The 18,972-nt window shown below is 43.8% G+C and overlaps 1 protein-coding gene across 2 annotated transcripts in view; it reads right to left on the reverse strand.

The window, feature by feature from the left end:
* The window catches only part of SGK1 (serum/glucocorticoid regulated kinase 1), a 118,537-nt gene that overhangs the window by 34,898 nt on the left and 64,667 nt on the right, over window positions 1-18,972 (reverse strand). Inside the window, exons 1-2 of one of the 2 annotated variants that reach the window (XM_059713268.1) lie at window positions 6,755-6,907; window positions 4,832-4,907 (exon numbers count right to left, since the gene is read on the reverse strand). In XM_059713268.1, coding sequence (XP_059569251.1) covers window positions 4,832-4,907; window positions 6,755-6,892 — 214 coding nt within the window. In that variant the 5' untranslated portion in view covers window positions 6,893-6,907. Of the gene's footprint in view, window positions 1-4,831; window positions 4,908-6,754; window positions 6,908-18,972 lie in introns of those variants that run through there. The other variant, XM_019479614.1, reaches the window with a different exon arrangement.

An 18,972-nucleotide genomic window follows, 5' to 3' on the forward strand; every position in this document is an offset into this window, starting at 1 on the left:
TTATTCAACTGTAAAGGCTCTTCAAAGACTGCTTCCCTGCATAGCAGCCATGTTACACTTGCACTAAGATTTCTAGGGAATATTCCCTCTGATGCAACTTCACTAGAGGTAGCAATGAGTGGCGATTGGGCACTTCTGCTCTTATTGCTTCTTTTAGGCAACCTCACTCACAGCAGGTCATATGATAAAATGGTTGAAACACTAGGATAGGCCAATGAATAGTTCTGTAAGAAAATGTCACAAAAGGGTTAGAACAAAAGAGAACAAAAGGGTAAGTTTTCAGGTCACTTGGGCAGAGCCATTACTAATCAGCCTTACTTAACACATGAATAGAAAATCCCATTAGAGAGAGCTGAGGCAAGTTCCTCTATTCCTTTGTGTTTACAAGACCTTTTTAACATAACTTTCAAGACACACCCAAGACAGGTGATTCAAAGATTGCTTTATTATGGTTTTGCTCCCTCTTCTCTGGTGGAATCCTTCAGAGTAGGAAGGTATCAAGGCTATGGAGCTCATCTCCATTCCACTTGGTACCATCTTTGATAACAGGAGTTCAAGCTCTTGCTTTCCAAGATGGTTCTTACAAGGTAATCTAAAGCTAATATGTAACTAAAACAAAAGTAGATAGTCCTGACTGAAACATCAGTCCTGACTCAAGAGAATCTCTATCCAGGTGTTAAACAAGATTGACAGATAATTCTTGCTCTATGGAGAAAGCAACCTCAAAAGACATGCTGTTTAACTAGCTTTTGTTCTGACTCTTCTGGTATTTTACAAGAGCACATCAATCGGCTACAGGGCTGGATTGTTGCTATACTTCACTTGATATGACACAACAAAATGGGTTTTGATGAAGTCTAACTAACTGATGTGTGTAAGCTATACGTTTAAACCACTAGAGAGTGTTTAGAAATGAAACAAGTTTTAAGGTAGTTAATTTGTTTAAACATGTTCCTCCACACAAAGGATCAGCAAAATTCAACTATAATAACTGAAAGAAATGGTTTATAGCAGTTATTATGGGGTAAAAGTAGCCCTATAAACATTAGGCCCAATTTTTCTTTCAACGGCACCATTGTAAAATATGAGCAATTCCACTGTTTTAAGTGAAGTTACCTGGGTTTAATACTCCTGCATTAGAAAGTAAAATTGTAAGTGGGTGTATGTGTGGGGAGAGACAAAGATATTATATTTTTAATATGTTATAGTTTAACAGTACAATCAAAGGAAATTAAGGCTGGAGGGGACCAGGGGAGGTCATCTAGCTCCCTTCTTAAGGTAGGATCATCCCTATCTAAACCATTCTAGACAAGTATTTGTCTAACCTGCTCTTTAAAAAAAAGTGCTGATTGAGCAATGGGGACCCATTATACTAGGCACTGCACATGTGTAAAATGAAAAACAATTCCTGCCCTAAAGATTTCAGACCATAGCACTGCATATATGAAAAATACCACTCACTTTAGTTACACCAGGGCAGACCTCTTTTGTGGACCTCTCTTTCATTTTAATAACATCATACATTGTCAGTAAAGAATCAGTCTAAACCACTTCAGTCTTAAACCAAAAGAAGAAGGTATATACATGGGTTTCACTGATTTAACTATAAATATGTTTGTAATCCAGTTCAGTAAAAGCAGTGTCACTTTTTCATGTAGACAAATGGAGGTGGCTAGCTATGTTAGTCTGAAATCATGGTGACATCACAGGCACCCTCTACTTGTTACAGGCATTGCACAATTAACTGGTTAATTGCACAATTACTTTGAGACCAGCTACACATGCAAAGTAGCTATTATGCAATAAAAAGCTGCAACCAGCTATCAAGTTAGACCTCAAAACCTTGATAACTGGTTGCTATTGAGCTGTAATGTACACGTGTAGTAGGGTCTCCCTTGCAGCTGGGACTCCCGTCAGCTGACCGGGTTCCCAGCCACAGGGGTGCACCTTGCCCAGATGGGGCTGTGAGTCCTACAACTGCTGGGGACTCTCAGCCCTAGCAGCTGCCAAGACCCAGAGTCCCACAGCTGTGGATGCTGGGTCTCTGCAGTGCGCCTCCCAGCAAATCCCCAGGGTGGGAAAATTGCCACTGTGGTGATCTTCCAGCCCCAGGGGTGCATGCAACCTTGGGGTAGAATGATCACCACAGGGGTGATCCCCTTTCCTTGGGGATGCATGAAATCCCTGGGGTCAGAGGGTCACCATCGGGGTGATCCCTCCATCCTGGAGGTACATGAAACCCCCAGAATGGGAAGACTGTCGCAGTAGTGGTCCTCTCATGGAGGTTGTTTCTTGTACCCCCAGATCAGGGAGATCGCCCCTGCAGTGATCTTCTAGCTCCAGGGAGTTTTCCACACCCCCGGGGCCAGGAGAGCACTGAAGTGACAAACTTCCCACACCAGGGATGCATGGGCCACCCCTGCAATTGGCAGCCCCTCAACTGAGGTGCATGGGGCTTGCTTCTTACCCATGAACATGTATCATGGAAGGAGGCATGATTGTTTAAATTGCACATTAGATCTCATCACACCTTTACCTGCATGTGTAGAGTGTCCCCAGAGACTAACTGGGTCAAAGAAGCATGAACCACAGAACCAACACTGTGATAGGACAACAGAATCCTTCTCATCATCACTTATAGCACTTATCCCTAGCTTAAACACCCTAGACATATAAAGATGGTAATCTCAAGGTAGCCTTGGGGGACAAACCTGTCCTGGCTTCCAGGCATCAAATGGCATCAAATGGTATTTCTTCAACCACAGAGTACCTATCTCTAATTTTCACCAAGCCACCAGGCCTTGCTATAGACCTAGATGCCAGTTGTACCCACTCATCAAGGCAGACCACATTGTCCCTGGACCAAACAACAGAAATTATAGTATCCAAGGTTCATTCACCTGCCCCTCCACCAACATCATGTATGCCATCACCTGCTTACAGTATCCCTCTGCTGTCTACATTGAGTAGACAGGGGTTATTATGCCATTGCCTGAACTATGTATTAAGACTGTTAGCTGGACTATCTGTTAACTCCATTGACTGCACTATTCACCTCAACTTATCTAATCAACCCAGTTATTACTTCTTTGAGCAGTGTCCCCTCCCTTTCCCTTCTATATGTAATCTTTTATTGTCTAAGCCAGGATGAGGAGTCTGGCCTTGCAGGCAGCAGAGGGTCTTCTCTCCTGACAAGAAGGCTTTGGAGCTGACAGGTGAGTTGCCCTGAGACTGCCAGTGAGATACTGATGGCTTGCAGCAGAATACAACCCAGAGTGGGGGGAAATCTTGTTGTGCAGCCAGTAAGCCAGTGTTTATGGTTGGACCCAATGCAGAACTAGCTTGTGTTATAGCCAGTGGGATTACTTTTTTGTTATAGTTAAACTGGCAGACTGGGTTGAGACTATTGGAGGTGGAAGAGATCCCAGTGGTGCCTGAGGGGCATGAGGCTGTTTTGAGCCCTGCCAGAGGGCCAGGGCTCAGGACACAGAGTGCGTTTAAGCCAAAAGGAGTTGCAGCCTAGTAGGAGGCTGAAGCCTAGCAGAGGCAGAAGTCAGGCAGAGCCAGAGGGGCCAGCACCTGCAAAGGACAGAGCCAGGGCCCAGCACCCAAAAGGGACAGACACCAGGGCCAAGGACCCAGAACCAGAGGAAGCAAGGCAGGAGCTAGAGCCCAGAAGCCAGGTCCAGCAATGTGGGCCAGGGTTAGAAAGAAGGAACAGAAGCTGGAAAGGCCAAGGCATAAACACAGGAGACTGATTGAATGGCAGCACCTATGAGGCATGGACGTGGCTATAGAGGAGGTCAGAGACCACAAAATTAGCACTTAAGGTAAGCACACATGGGCCAAGAGGGCCCTGCTTAGTGCCTGAGGGCAGGGCAGGGATCAGGGTGGTTCAGGAGAAATCCACAGACGGATAACAGACAAAGGCTCACTCTTGGACCCTGGGTAGCTTCTTGCATCAGAAATCAATTAGTTACATCCCGGAATAATAGGCAAGGGGAAAAGGGGACTCAGGGAGCCACAGTGAGGCAGAAGCCACGTGGCTGCCAGGGGCATCAAAGCCACCACTGGGGCATGATTCTTGTTACACACATTTAGAAACCACTATCAAGAAGAGTAGGCTGAATGAATTGGCCATATCAAAAGAATGGGAGAAACCTTATCCTTAAGAATAGTTTGTATAGCAAGATTCAAGATGACTCTAGAAAGCGGGGTCATCTTCTATGGCAGTACCACAATGTGTGCAAAAATTATTTGAAGTTTTTCAACATCAACACAGAAAGCTGGGGAGAGGCATGCAGAATCCCATTTGATCTGGAAGGAACATCTGGCACTGGGTGCAGCTCAACATGAAGCAGCTTTGAATGAGAAGATGGAAGCAAAGCGAGAAAGAAGAAAGCAGCATGGATTCCAGTTCAGAAAACACGTACATCAGTGACACTTACAACAAGCTGTATTGCTCCCAAATTGGGCTTGACAGCCACAAACGGATTCATCAGGCATCTGACTAGACATTTTAGGTGTAAACCATGATCCAGAGGATCAACAGTGGCCTGCTATTATGCTATGGCATTGTTCTATGGGAATCATCACATATCATCACATAATGCGCTAAATCCCATTTTCTTTGCCATTTTCCCCCAAACCAATACTATATGGGAGAGAGGTCAAATTTAATTTCTGCATTAAAAATCATTCATCCTGCCTGGCTTTAGTACAAAGCACCTAAGCCTTGCATTATGCTGTATAAAAAAAGAAGAGCCCTCTGTACAGCTTTCTGCAGAATCCATCATTATACATTCACACACCCGTTGCATTCTATCCTAACCTGAGTCATTGCTGCTCCAAAAAGCTCTTGGATCAGGTTTAGCCAGCAGGTCTCCTTTATTACAAGGCTCCTTCATCTATAAAACAGAAGGAACAGAACAAACTATGAGAACTTGTAATACTGTGTTATGATTTTCAACATTTCTAACTGCTGATTCTTTCCCATTGCACCCCCTGCCCACCCAAATAAGCCCCCCAAAAAACAAGAAAAACCCAGAGCCAGATAGCAATGCAAGGATATTTCCAGCTGGTTATAAAGTTGCAGGCAAATTTATGAGGACTCAGGTACAAAAATAAGGACATATTTTATTCTACCTTGAACTGCATTTTCCATTTAAAGTCCAAATATCAACTTGATTCAAATTTTTAGCACAGCTCTGCCCCTTTGGCTCTGCTCAGACAGTATGATGGAAGCAGAAACATCCTGCAGTGGCGGAGACTAACCAAGGAATATTGAGTTTCCCATCAAGTGTAGAAAATGCATTGCCAGGACTTTGACAGCATCTAATTCTTTGACTCCTGATGTAAAGGGCATGTTGATGGTAGAGACCCCAGTCCATCTCCTAGTCTTTTCCAGCCTCTGGTAGGACCTGGGCCAGAGTAAATTTGAGAATCAGGTGTTTGATTCTCTTCTCTCACTAACTTTATATGGGTATAATTCTACTGGTTTCAGTGGTATTGCTTCTGATTGATAGCCATGTGAGTGAAGAGTCTGACACAACTGTATTATATATTTACATACCTTTCATTTTCATGGATCCCAGAATATTTCACAGATTATATCTACTGCACCACTGAAATGCAGAATCCAACCCAGTGGAAAGCAGCACTCAGCCAATAAATAACATACTGCACCAATCGGGGAGGTTGGTAATAAATTCCCCCTGGAACTAGGTCAAACCCCTGGATGAAAAGGGCTCATAGATGTTTAGTGTCCACCTAGAGTAGGCATTACATTGTTTTGAATACCTGAACAGAAAGGTACACAATTTATCTACCTGGGAATGATTAAAATCCTACTGAGCTTGAATCTGGGGGTCCTAGTAGGTCATGCAAAATTGAAGTTTTTCAACCAGTGAATTATTCCTCTACAGTTTAAGAAATGCTTTCCATTAAATGATCCCCAGTACAATTATTTGTTTAAATCTTCGTGTCCTCTCACAAAAAAATTATGCTGCATCACAAGTGCTACAAATGCTAAGTAGGCTTCCAAGTTGATTAATCAGAAGGTTTGTAAAGCTAATACACCACTGGGAGATACAATTCGGCTTCTTTTATTGTATTTTTCTAGGCATCTGCATTCAAGAGATTAAGCACTTGATGAATAAGAAAAAAGAAATAGGACACTCAGATATTTTTTGTGGGTGATATTTTTTTATTGGATCCACTTCATAGTTTGGATAAAGATAGACAAGCTTTCAAATACAAAGCATTCTTCTTAAGGTCTGCACCACTTCAGGTCGGAAGAAGAATGCCTTATATTTGAAAGCTTGTCTAACTTTAACCCAACTATGCAGTAGGTCCAATAAAAGATATCACTTTAAAACTTCCTTGCCTCTCTCATAATTCCTGGATCATCAAGGCTACAACATCACTTTAACACTAACAAAAGAAATGCCCATTCATGGCAGCTACAGCTCTAGTTACTGTATAACCCTGTGATTAACATTAATATCCAGGGAAATATAGAAAGAAAGAAGCAGAGAAGAAGAGTATGGGTAAGAGAGAGAGAAATTAATGATGTGTATTCTGGGCTGAATTGTGATCATGCAAAAAAAGACTGCCACGTAAGAAAATGCACACAAAAACATGCAACAGAGGCTCACGCTATGCACAAATCTGTTGCCCTGAAAATCATGTCTTCAAGCACGTGCACAATAAAGAATGAAAGAGGAGATCATGTCAAGGGATGGAATAGATGTACCCATGTGCATAATGCCCACAGAGGAGCAAAGGGCAAGTTGCTACACCAGCTGCAAAACCCGTGCACTGTTCCATCCAGCAACCGCAGTTGGAAAGGGAAACAACCGAGGTTCCCATGCCATGGAGTTGGAGGCATCATAGTGACAACTCTGCGAAGGCAAGTCAGGAGTTCAGGAAAGTTCTCATGGAGCATCAGCTGCAGGAATAAGATACAAGATCATCAAGATCTCCTTGGCTCATAGATTCGATGGTGTTTTGGCAATGATCACATTGGAACTGCATGCAGCAGTTAGGGAAAGACGGATCATATGCAGCAGGTGTTAGTCATGGGGGAAATAAATGCATGCTTAGCAAGCACTGGAGAGGGATGAGACATAACTGTGACCATAGTAAATGAAATAGATAATTCCCATTGGCAACCTTTACTCTAGCCCAAGCTGTATAGTATCTATGCAAAAGGCACATATGAAGGGGTCCTTCATGTATTTTATCCATCAAGGGCCACAGACCAGATAATAGCAACAAGGTAGTTTGTGGATTCAGAAATACACAGTTACTTACAGAGAAAGAGAGAATTTCTAATAATATCATTCATCTATCGTCCTGCCAACGTGGGAGTAACCAATCACTTTTGTCATATATCCACATATCCACATTTACTGGGGTGACTGACTCACAGACTTGATGATCTCACCACAGTTCACAGAGATCATAGCATACCAACATATCACATGGTCATCAGGGAAATTCACTTCATTTTTGTAGGGTTTTCTGCTTATATACTTTGATCCACCAAAACTTCCTCATTTCAATGTCTGTTCATTGCTACTGAATCATCATACCTGCCTTAACATATCAAGTTACAGTGGTATCCATGCAGGGTAACTTACATAAATCTGAAGCAACTTCATCTATTAATAAAGCTGGGGAAACTGAGGTCAGAAACTGGCTTGATAGATATACATGCAGAAAGGAGAATGTTGCATCCACAGAACTCCTAGCTTTTTCCATGACCTCTTTCTATAGTGGAACCATTCTTGCTTTCTTAACTGTATAGGCCTGTACAGGGGTTTAGGTTGTAGCCGTGTTGGTCTAAGGACATAGGCAGACAAGGTTCCTTGGGTGAATTTGATATCTTTTATTAGACCAACCCAAATGGTTGGAGAATAGTTATTAAGCAAGCTTTCCGGTTCAAAAACCCTTCATCAGGCTAAGGAAGTTTCAGCAGTTGGTGTGTGCTCTTCCTCTGCCCTTTACCATCAGCAATTCAGTTTGTAAAAAAAACAAGTGAGTCTCAATCCTGTATCTCTCAACAAAGCCTCTAGTAACTGATACCTTTCATTCTTGTGTCATTCAACCTGTTACCCTTGGGCTTTCTAAATGCAAAATTCTATCTTTTTCCTGAATAAATATCAGAGACATATCTGGGCAGCTTTTCACCATGGGCAGTAGCAGTGCATGGGGCAGCAGCAGCAGCAGCTGGGATGCTGGCAGCAGCAGCATCAGGCAGGCAGTGGCTGCTATTTTTACACCTCTCAAGTTGTCATGCAGGGATCATGCTCTGCTTTCCTCCATCTTAGTTATGTTATTGATAAATACACCAATGTTTTGAATTGGTAGCATTTCTCCTCTGGGCTGATTCTATTCTTTCTTCTCTTAAAAGGTAGGCACTGCAAAGGAAAGTTAATAAAGAATGAGGACGTTTTATCTAGCACTCTTGGACATGGGTGTTCAACCCCTAGGCTGCAGGCCAGATCTGGCCCATGCAGCTTTGCCATCCATCCTGCTGGGCACCCCACAGGTCTGGAAATTTGGCAGCCAGGAGTGGTGGCAGCATTAATTGCCATTCCCTTGCTGTCAAATTTTTGGACTTGTGAGGAGCCCGGCAAGCTGGATAGCATGGCCCCATGCACTTGATCTGGCATGCAGTACTGGGATGACATGGGACTGGATCCTGGCATGCAGGACTGGGTCTTGGAAGCATGAGACCTGATCCAGGTGCCTAAAGCCAGGATGAAGCAATGCAGGGCCCAGTTTGGGTCTGGGCTGAGCCTGAGGCAGCATGGGGCCCAATGAGGACAGTGCCGAGCCCAACTGGGGCAGTGCAGGGCCCAATCCAGGCACGCATCTGGGTGCTGACAAAGTGAGGGATCATGGCTGTGGATCAGCCTTGTGCCACGTACCTTGTCCTTGGGGCAGTAAAGTTGAGTACCTCTGCTCTACAACAATCTGACTATAGGTCTACAGCAGATTACACCCAATCTCAGTGCTTTCTGCATACTGAGAGGCAGGAGGTGGAATCTAATTTGAGTTCTGGAGAATGCCTATGTAAGCACTAGGAGTCATTTTTTTCAGTCAGGCTCCAAAATGGCAAAATTAATAAGTTCCGTCTTCAGTACTGACATGGCTGATCATGGTTGAAGCTTGACAGTTGTTCATGGTACCTATTTGGCATTTTACAAATTATTCTATTTTATTTTTCTAGTACAGATTAGGAGGGTCATGACATATTAGAAAGATGAATATTTCATTTAGGGGAGAGTATTCAGCAGAGTGCTCAATAACTATTTCAGTCTTTGTATGAATAAGAAATGACCCTCAGCTTGTAGAAATGAATGAAAGAAAGCAGGATGCATAATAGCAATCTCAGTGAATACTAGCACAATAGGGAGCTTTATGAGTACTGAACACAATCTGGATTGGCAAAGATGATATAATGGCCATACAAATTGCTCAGAATTGTAACTGTAATCTCCTTTAGACTTTCTCAGTTGACAACAGATAATATGAGTTACATTGCTGGCAGTCTTAGGTTATTTTTGCTACTCATTAGAAAAAGTAAGAATAATGGCTATATGGATCACATAATAATATTTTGGGTTGCAAATTATTCAACCTTTCCACCTATTTAGCTCATACTCAATGCATATGATGTTGACTAGCATATAGCCAGAGATCTGAAAGATGTCACTCTCTTTTATATGAATGGTTCTATGGACTTGGCACAGAATCAGAAGAAACTTGGTAATATCAACATAATTTCCCTTTGGCAGAGCCTCCAAAAGAGAAAACAAAACATGCTTATCAATTCTTAATGCATTGGACTACATTCCATTGAAAACTTCTCTTAATATCACTGTAAAACACATATACTAGAAAATGACCAGATAAAGCTGTCTTCAAAGTGGAAACTGATTCTTCATAGGCATGAAGAAAAGTTTTAAATTCAGCTGAACTCAGTGGGTTAAACCACTTAAAAAGCAACCCTTTTTCTCATGGAAAGAAAAAGTTTTGATAGTCCTGCCTGCATGCAGAAGTTGCTTGGAACTATTCTAGAATTATTCTCTGCGAGGAATCTGTATTCTGGAATTAAAAGGTGTGTTAATGCATTTCCTAAATGGAGTAGTTTTCCTACAATAAAATCACATTTGGCAAGTCCACATGAGACATTTACTGAGCAGTTGACTAACTGCACAGTAAGCATCTTAGCATCTGAACGTGAGAGCCAAGTAGCGTGCAGGAAACTGATAAACTCTGCAACAGGGTAGTACTTGTAAATTACAAGTACTTTCCTGTTGCAGAGTTTTTTCGTGCACAGCAGCACACATGTAGATGTGGCCTGGCTGGCTGGGGCAAGAGGTTCCTTCAGTGCAGGGACTGTCTGCTGGCTAGCCCAGCACTGTACACCCTTATACCCCAGCCAACCTCTCCATAGCACATTGACACAATCAGAACAGCCCAGGGCTGGTAGCCTGACCCCCTGGGTCTCCTGCCAGCCAGGACCGCTCCAACCTGACTCAGTGTGCTTCAGTTTGGGTGCATGTGCATCTGGAAGCTTCCCTGGAGCAATAAACTGCTGAGCAATAAGCTCCACAATTTATTTATGCGCTGTGATGGCATGTGTAGACACGGCGACTTATTCCAGAATAAGTGCAAGGAATAGCTCCACACAGGACAGCTAATCCACAGGGGAGCTAATCTGGTGTAACTATTATATAATTGTTGTATCTAATTCTGCATGAGAGACTTGAGTCACATTCCTCCTGTAGACTGAAACATTTATATGGCCCTTATTATTACTGCAGTTTTTGAATACCTCCTAACCTTGAATATATCAAACTTCACAATGTCTTTTAAGAAAAGGAAGAAAGAACTAAGGCACAGAGAGAATATGAATACGTCTTCACTGCCACGCCACTTATTAAGCAAGTCAATGAACACACAGTTGTTTTGTTATATCAAGCACACACGCGTGTATGCACACACATACACACAGTCCCAGAAGACATACTTTTAAGCTTAGATATTCAAAGGTATTTAGATACTGACTCTCCCCTTGAGAATAATAAAAATTAGGCATATAAATATTTTTGTTGATTTGGGTCTAGCAAGTTGCCCAAGTCTACTCTTGGAGTAGGCAATTGAATCCAGGTATTTCTAGTCCCAGGAGAATGATTCAACCCCTTTGTTTTCACCTGAAACTGAAAAACAAAATCGAACTTGAGAGTGGAGTGCCCCTCACAATCATATCCCCTCCTCTATCCTGCCCCCCCACCGTGTCTGTGTGCCAGGTGTTCTCTTTTTTGGAACTGGAAATATGGTAACCCTAACTCTACCTCACACAATTTTAGGCCCCAGGCTCTTGCAAGTGCAGTAGCACTTTTAGTTCTTTACTGTAAATAGTTCTTTACAGGGCTGGATTAACCCTTTAGTGGATCCTAGGCAAACAAACTCATAGGCCTCGGGCTGGTTGAGACCCTTCCCTCACCCTGGTGCTGCTGCCCACAGGGAGCAGGCCTCAGAGCCACTGCTAGGAAGCAACCTCTGCATAGGAGGGAGGGAAAGGAAAGGGAGGCAAACAGGGCCATTCATGCTACCACCATGGAGGGAAGGACCCCGGCCTCCCTGCAGCTCAGGGCCCTAGGCATGTGCCTCGTTTATAAAGAACCAGGGCTGCCTGGTTCTTTATAAAACTTCTTGTAAATAAAGTGTTGCCTTCACATCACAAGCCTCACCAAGATACTACGAGTAGCTAACTTGCTGCTTCAGGCACAAGGTACAGTTCTCAGCTTCTTCTCTTAAAATATGCATCCCAATTTTGGGGGGGGGGGCTGGTTTGGGACAAAAAGGTGCATGTTGTATGTGGGGATATATGGCATATGCTGGATATTCTATAAACATTTCAGTTTTTGCCAACTAGCAAGCACAAAGCTCCAGCAAATTAAAAAAATTATCAGACTGATATAGGGACAAAAAAACCTGAAAAACATAGATGTTTCATACTATCACACTTTCCCACTTTCCCCAGTCTCACTAGGGAAGCCCTGCCTTCTGTTTTAGTGGAGGAGCATGCTTATAGTATTTGCTGAACCCTGGATAAGCTCTATTTTTAACAGAGGTTTTTCAGCCTAAAGTTCAATTTGGGTAACCAAGGAAAATTGCTTAAAACTAATGATCAAATCTTTCCCTTTTGTGCTGACTGAGTACACTTAAGCCTAGGCAGATACTACTTCAACAGGTCAAGTATTTAAAAATAATATGCATACAATAGTCAGAATAGGAAAACAATGTACTTTATGAGATCATAAAATATAACTTAACCATTCTCCACATATCTTCCACTCTGAAAGACCAATGAAAGTGTGTGTGCACAGCTCAAAGTAAGGGTTGGCCACTAATAGGTGATGCAAAGAAAGCAAAGATGCTCCATTTATTCATTTATTTGTTTAATTTATATGCCACCCTCTCCAAAAAAGACTTAAGGCAGCTTATGATAAAAAACAAGATAAAATACTTTAATAACTTATGTATTCTTATAAATAATAAAAAAACTCCCCAGGCGATACTCCAAAGCTTAACCCTCTCTCCTAAAAACTTGCCGAAATGAAAAGGTCTTACAAAGCCTCCAGACTTTTCTGATGGGTGTCAAGAGGGGAGGGGATTCCGATGCTGAGGAGTCTACTTGTCCTCAGGCTTCACAACAAAATAAATTGTGACCAGACAACTAACTGAATTCACATGGGCAAAGAAGGGGACAAACTGCAGAAAATGATAAGTAATAAGTGCATCAAAGCTTTTGAAAATTTGAATGCATTTAAGTTGGCAGGGTCTGATAAAATTCATTTCACAGTGCTAAAGGAATTGTTGTAAGAATTCTCAGAGCTAAAAACAATATGTGCTAAGTCATGGATGGAAGGTTGGGTTTTGGAGGACTGTAGAAAGGCTAACATAGTGGCCATCTTTAGAAAAGGGTAAAAGTAGGACATGCAGAAGGAGGATGTTTACACGTGCATTTACTGCACAGTAAGCAGCTTTTAGATTGTTGTCTACATGTGTAGGTATTACTGTTCAGTAATACTGTGTGTGTGCTCTGACTTGGGAGTAACTTTACTCCCAAGTCAGAGCACACACACAGTGTTACTGCACAGTAAACCATTTACACATGTCTTACTGTGCAGTAACTAAGCGTAACTTAGTTCAGCATAAATCAGCATAGCTACTGTGCAATATGGCCATGCACATGTAGACATGTGCTGTACTGCACAGTAACTTTCGGTTACTGCATGGTACCTAAGTAATCTAAATTACTGTGCAGTAACTGTGCATGTGTAGACATGCCCAGGAAAATACAATCTGGTCAGTTTGGCTTCAAAACGTGGGAAGATATTAGAAACGATTATAAACCAATCCATTTCTAAATACCTGGAGACAGAAAAGGTAATCACTACTACTCAAAATGGATTTGTTAAGAACCAGATGCTGAACCAACTTGATATTCTTATTTGACAGGATAGTTGTTTTTGGGGGTGAAGAAAATGCAGTGGAGATAATATACTTAGAGCTGTTGTGACCCAAAGGTCTGATTTTTTGTGTGTGCTTTGGCACTAAGAATTATCCCCGTGGGTTTACAGCTTCATTGCACGGAGGAGTTCTGCTGCGCAGAGAACCCGCGTGCAAAGGAGTGTTCCCGCCACTTTGCAGCGGTCTTTGCAGGGTGCATTTCCTTTGCAACACAGAAATGCACGGTGCAAAGGAGTTCCCGCTCTTCGCATGCAAATTCGTGCCCCGCAATTGGCTAGTGCTAAATTATTCACACGTGGCGGCTAGCGATTGGCCTGCTAGCCGTATAAGAGGCTTGAGCAGTTTCCGCCCAAGCTGAAGAGGACTCCATATCCATCTCGTGGGGTCTCTGGGTGTGTTGCTCAGAGGAGTTTGGCGGCCTGATCCACCGCCCACCTCTTCCCATCTTTGAACGGAACCTTCTATAAGACGTATCGACGAGTTTTATGCGCGCTTGTCCTGGACATCTGGAGTTCTGTCTTCGTGGAGCCTAGCAAACTCCACGTGATTGTTCGTGTTTTCTGTTTGTAACCGCAACTCAAGCAAGTTCTCAGCCTGCACCACGACCATCTCGGTGTAAGTAAACAATCTTAAAATCAACCGTTATGTGTCTGTGCCTAATTCTAGCTCGGCGCCTCCCCTCTCCGACCCGGCCTGCCCGGGCTGCTGGCCACAGCCCGCGTGCAGAGCGACGAAAGGGCCCGGGTTCCGGCCTGGCGTGCACAAGAGCCTGACCCTATTCTACCCATTAAGCCCCTGAATGGTTTCTAAGTATGATCCTTTTGAATGGATCCATGAAAAAACATTAAGACAACAAGTGAATGGATCCTTCTGCTTGCTGCTGTTTGTGACTTTGACACAGTCCTACTCCTGCATGACATTCTCATAATAAACTGGAGAAGTGCAGACTAGAATTAATTGCTATTAATTGGATAAATTATGGGTGTCAAATCCCTTGGGCTTTGCAGGTCAGATCCATCCCTGCAGGGCTTCCCATGGGCTGGACAACCCGCAAATGGTGGTGACGTTAAACTCCTTGGCTAGTGGAGTCATTGTTTTGGCAGGTCTATGGAACCTAGGGACTTAATGCCATTGCTGCTTGCCCCCGCTTTTCCCTTGCTGCCAATCATGGTTGCCAGTAGTGACTAGAAACCCCAGTTTTGGTAGTGGGTAAAGCAGGGTGAAGGTGAGTAGCATTAACTCCCTGTGTTCCAGAGCCATGCCAAAACAGCAGGGATTAACATACTGCTGATGTGCCCCATAAAATCAATATGCCCCATAAAATCAATCTGGGTGGCCTAGCCTTCAAGAAGCCCTGTTAGCCAATGACCCAACTGCAGGAGCTGGAGGATGTTTGATGCCCCTGAGATAAATAAGTGGTTGAATAACCTGTAGCAAAGAGTAACAATAAATGGATTAGGGTCTGAAAGACAAGAGATTAGCATATGACACAAAAGCAGGAGGGGCAATGATTGAGTGGGGCTATGATTAATTGAAGATCTTGGTAACTCACAAATAGGGATCTGCTCAAATTGTGTTTCCGTGAATTTTGCAGAAACTGTGGAATAAGGTGATCTCCATGCAATCAGCAACCCCCCACCAACCACAAACCTCCCCCCCCCCACCCCCCAACTGCAAAAAAACAAAACAAAAACACCCAAAACCTAAAAATAAAATGCTGGCTCCTCAGGGGGAGCCAGCAGTCCTCCTGGCCATGCATCCTGGCATGAAGGGGGTTATCAGCACTAAGGTGAGCAGGCAAGATGGCTGCTGCCCCTCTCCCTCTCCACTGATTGGCTGAGAGGGCTGCCTGTTGTGCAGCCCCACCCTTTTCCACCAATCAGCAGCAAGGGGAGTGATCAGGGTCCCTCAGCCAATCAGAGGCATGGGGGAGGCTCACCACAATAAGCCTGCAAAAATGGTGGCCAGCCCTATAATCTACCTGCAGAATCTGCTAGCCACCTCCTTGAGTTGGGTAGGCTCCTACTTATGAAAGCTTATGCATCGCTGATTTAATCTATAAGGTGCATCTCTACCCTGTATTTTGCTGAAGTGGCCTATAGACAACAGAATTAAATGAAACAAAGACAAATGTAAGGTAATTCAACCATGGGAAATAAAACCAAGTGTGCTAATACAAAATCATAGAATCAAATTAAGGTTGAAAGAGGGACTCAGGAGGTCATCTAGTCCAACCCCCTGCTCAAAGAAGGATCACCCCTAACTACATCATCCCAGCCAAAGCTTTGTGTAACTGGGTCTTAAAAACCACCAAGGATGGAAAGGGATAACTGTCTGGGTAGCAGCATTGCTAAGAAGCATAGGGAAGCATATGGTGGATCACAGACTCAGCATGAGTCAGTAATGAAATGCAGACATGACAAACTGCAATTTTGGGGTGCATTAAGAGCCATATTTGCACCTTATATGTAGAACTTGGGAGGTCACAGTATAAATCCACTCAGTATAAATCTACTCAGTGTTGGTTAGGCCCAACCAGGGCATTATATCCAGTTTGAGATTATGTATTTTAAAGAGGTGAAAGAGAAAATGTAAAGGTTCCAAAGGGCAGCAACAAAGATGATAAAGGGATTGGAAAGTAAAAGTTACAAGAGAAGGTTGAGAGAACTAGCTATGTTTAGTTTGGAGAAAAAGGAGATGGGGGAAGGACATCATAGCTATTTTCAAATATCTGAAAGGCTGCTATAAAAAAAAGAAAACAACTGTTTTCCCTTGTAACAGAGAACAAGACATGAAGCAGTGGGTTAAAACTGCAGCAAGAGTAAATTTAGATGACATCTCTGAAAAAGACTTCTGGACTATAAGAACAGTAATGCAATAAAACAAGATTCCCGGAGGAGTTATGTTATCTCCATGGGAGGTTTTCAAGAAGACACTGGATAGCTATTTTTCTGGGATGATTTAAGAATAGCATATCCTGCATTTGTGCAAGGGATTAGACAAGATCAGTATTTCTCAACCTGTGGGTCAGGAGAAAATATGAAAGGGTCGCGAACAAACTTGAAAAACGGACCCTCCTTTAAAAGATAAAAATGTGGGAAACCATGGCTTTTTCCTTGCAGGCTGGCAAAGTTCCAGACTACCAGGGGCTTCTTGGGGCCTCCCCTTCCCCATACACACCCCATCCTGCCCCACACACTGGGGGACTGGGACCTGGGGGCAGGGGGGTAGTGGGTCGGGAGTGAGGGGCACTGGATTGGGACTGGCCATCAATGTTTACAAATGGGTCCTGGTACAAAAAAGGTTGAGAACCACTAGACTAGATGACCCCTGTAGCCCCTGCCAAACGTGGGATTCAATAACGAATGCACTGCAAACCCACTGATTTTAATGGGACTACTATTACTACCATGAGTTTACTGGATTAAGTTGTAGAACAGAAGCCAGTTGTGGAAAGCTATGGCCCAATCTGGATCAGGTGCCTGATCCCAGGGTGCAAGGCCAGGCAGGAATGGAGTGGTGCCAAGCCCCTGTGGCCCAATTCTGGCATGCAGGACAGGGTAGGGGTGATACCGGGCTCTGGTAGGGTTACCATACATCTGGGTTTTCCCAGACCCGTCGTCTTTTTTGGCCCATGTGCTGCATCCAGGTGGGTTTTTAAAATAAGAGCAAATGTCTGCGTATTTTGTTGTTTCCTCTGCTCTCCCAGGCTGGCTGTTTGGAACTGGGAGCAGTGGACAACATGATTGGCTGTTGTGGGTCATATGGCCCCCATGCAGGTTCCAGCAAGCCAAGTAAAGAGACTGTGTGTGTGTGTGTGTGTGGGGCGGGGGGGGGGGGTGTATGTGTGTGCACATGCACTGCTTGGGCAGCAAGGCTGAGGGGGAGGGGCTATGGGTCGGAAGTGAGGCGGGGTTGGCAGGGCTGGGGGAGCTGTGGCTTAGGAGTGAGAGGTAGAGTCAGGGCATGGGCATATCACTCCCCCCCCACAATCATATGCCCCTCTTCCTTCCCCTGCCCCACCCCCCTGGTGTTCTCTTTTTTGCTGATGGAAATATGGTAACCCTAGGTTCTAGGGCCCATTTGATAGTATGCAAGACCTGGTGCAGCCTGTGGACTGGCCTTGTGCCACTCTTCTGACCTGAAGAACTAAACCTTGATCACTACTTTCATACAGTAGTCTTTTCTGCCCCCAGATTCCCCCCAACCTCCACCACTGGAGGAAGTAGAGAGATAAAGAATTACTGCCCCATTCTTCCCATACTCCTTAATGATCTATTCTCCCTCAGGCACAGCTGACAAGGTTGCAGACTGGACCACATTCATAGGAGGAAGAAAAAGAGAATGGCTTGGCTTTGCTTTGTTCTACAGATTGCAGCCGTAACACATAACCCTGTGACACTCTCCTTTGCAGACAAGGCCTAAGGCCTGGAACAAGCAAAGCACTTGTCTGTGCTTTAATAGGTTTTTTCACATATTTAAAGTTCATCAAGCGCTTAGATGCTGTGCTAAATTTGACCATACACCCAGATTTCTTCAAATGCTTATGGTTTACAGGTTCTGCTGAGCCAGGCCTAAAAGAAGTGTGAACTGGCCCATTCATCTCAGTGGCAATTTAAGCTCTGAAGCCTAAATTGCAATTTATATGTCACCATTGCTAATTATTTCACTGCTGATGATTTTAACAGCAACATCTTTTTAATGACTGCATTTGTGTTCATTTAGGAGGCTATAAATAACAACAGTGTAAGTGAATACATTATCTAGACCAAATACTAAGGGCACTTTATATTGCAAGGAAATACGTTACTCACAGATGCAGAATTATACTGGGTCATTAAAGCTATCTGTCTTTTCTGCTGCTTTAGGAAGGCATACAGAACACCTCCACTATCAACATGCTGCATCATCACCAGAATCCAATATGATTTAGCTAATGTGATGACAGTATATACACCAGCTTTTACCCTTAAAGGCTAGGGAAAGATATTAAAAAAGCCTGAGCCTGAATTGATTCAATCTTTGCTGGTTAGTCTAACCTGGCTAGGCTGAAGTGGTTTGTAACTGCACAGACATCCCAGACATGTAGGCACATGCCTGCAGTGGCTCAGGCTAGAAGCTGGGGGGGCGGGTGCTAGAGCAGCCCTTCCATCCCTTCCACAGCACTGAGTTAGGGTGGGGGCATGGCCGGACCCCGGCAGGACACTTTGATTAGCCCAGCAGGGAACTGATAACAGTGTTTATCACCCCATTAAGAAAACAACAGAGGGACATCACCAGCTACCTGTTGATTCAGCATGGACCGTAGCCAGCATGTGGTCTGCTGGCTAATACACAGACACCTCTCAGCAAGGCAGAGGGAAGGGGGGAATTTCTGCTTAGCAGGGTGTGGTGGGTTGGGGAGGGGGAGCAGCCCAC

The sequence above is a fragment of the Alligator mississippiensis genome, chromosome 1 (genome assembly GCF_030867095.1).
Source record: "Alligator mississippiensis isolate rAllMis1 chromosome 1, rAllMis1, whole genome shotgun sequence".
In the NCBI taxonomy this organism is placed as follows: domain Eukaryota; kingdom Metazoa; phylum Chordata; order Crocodylia; family Alligatoridae; genus Alligator; species Alligator mississippiensis.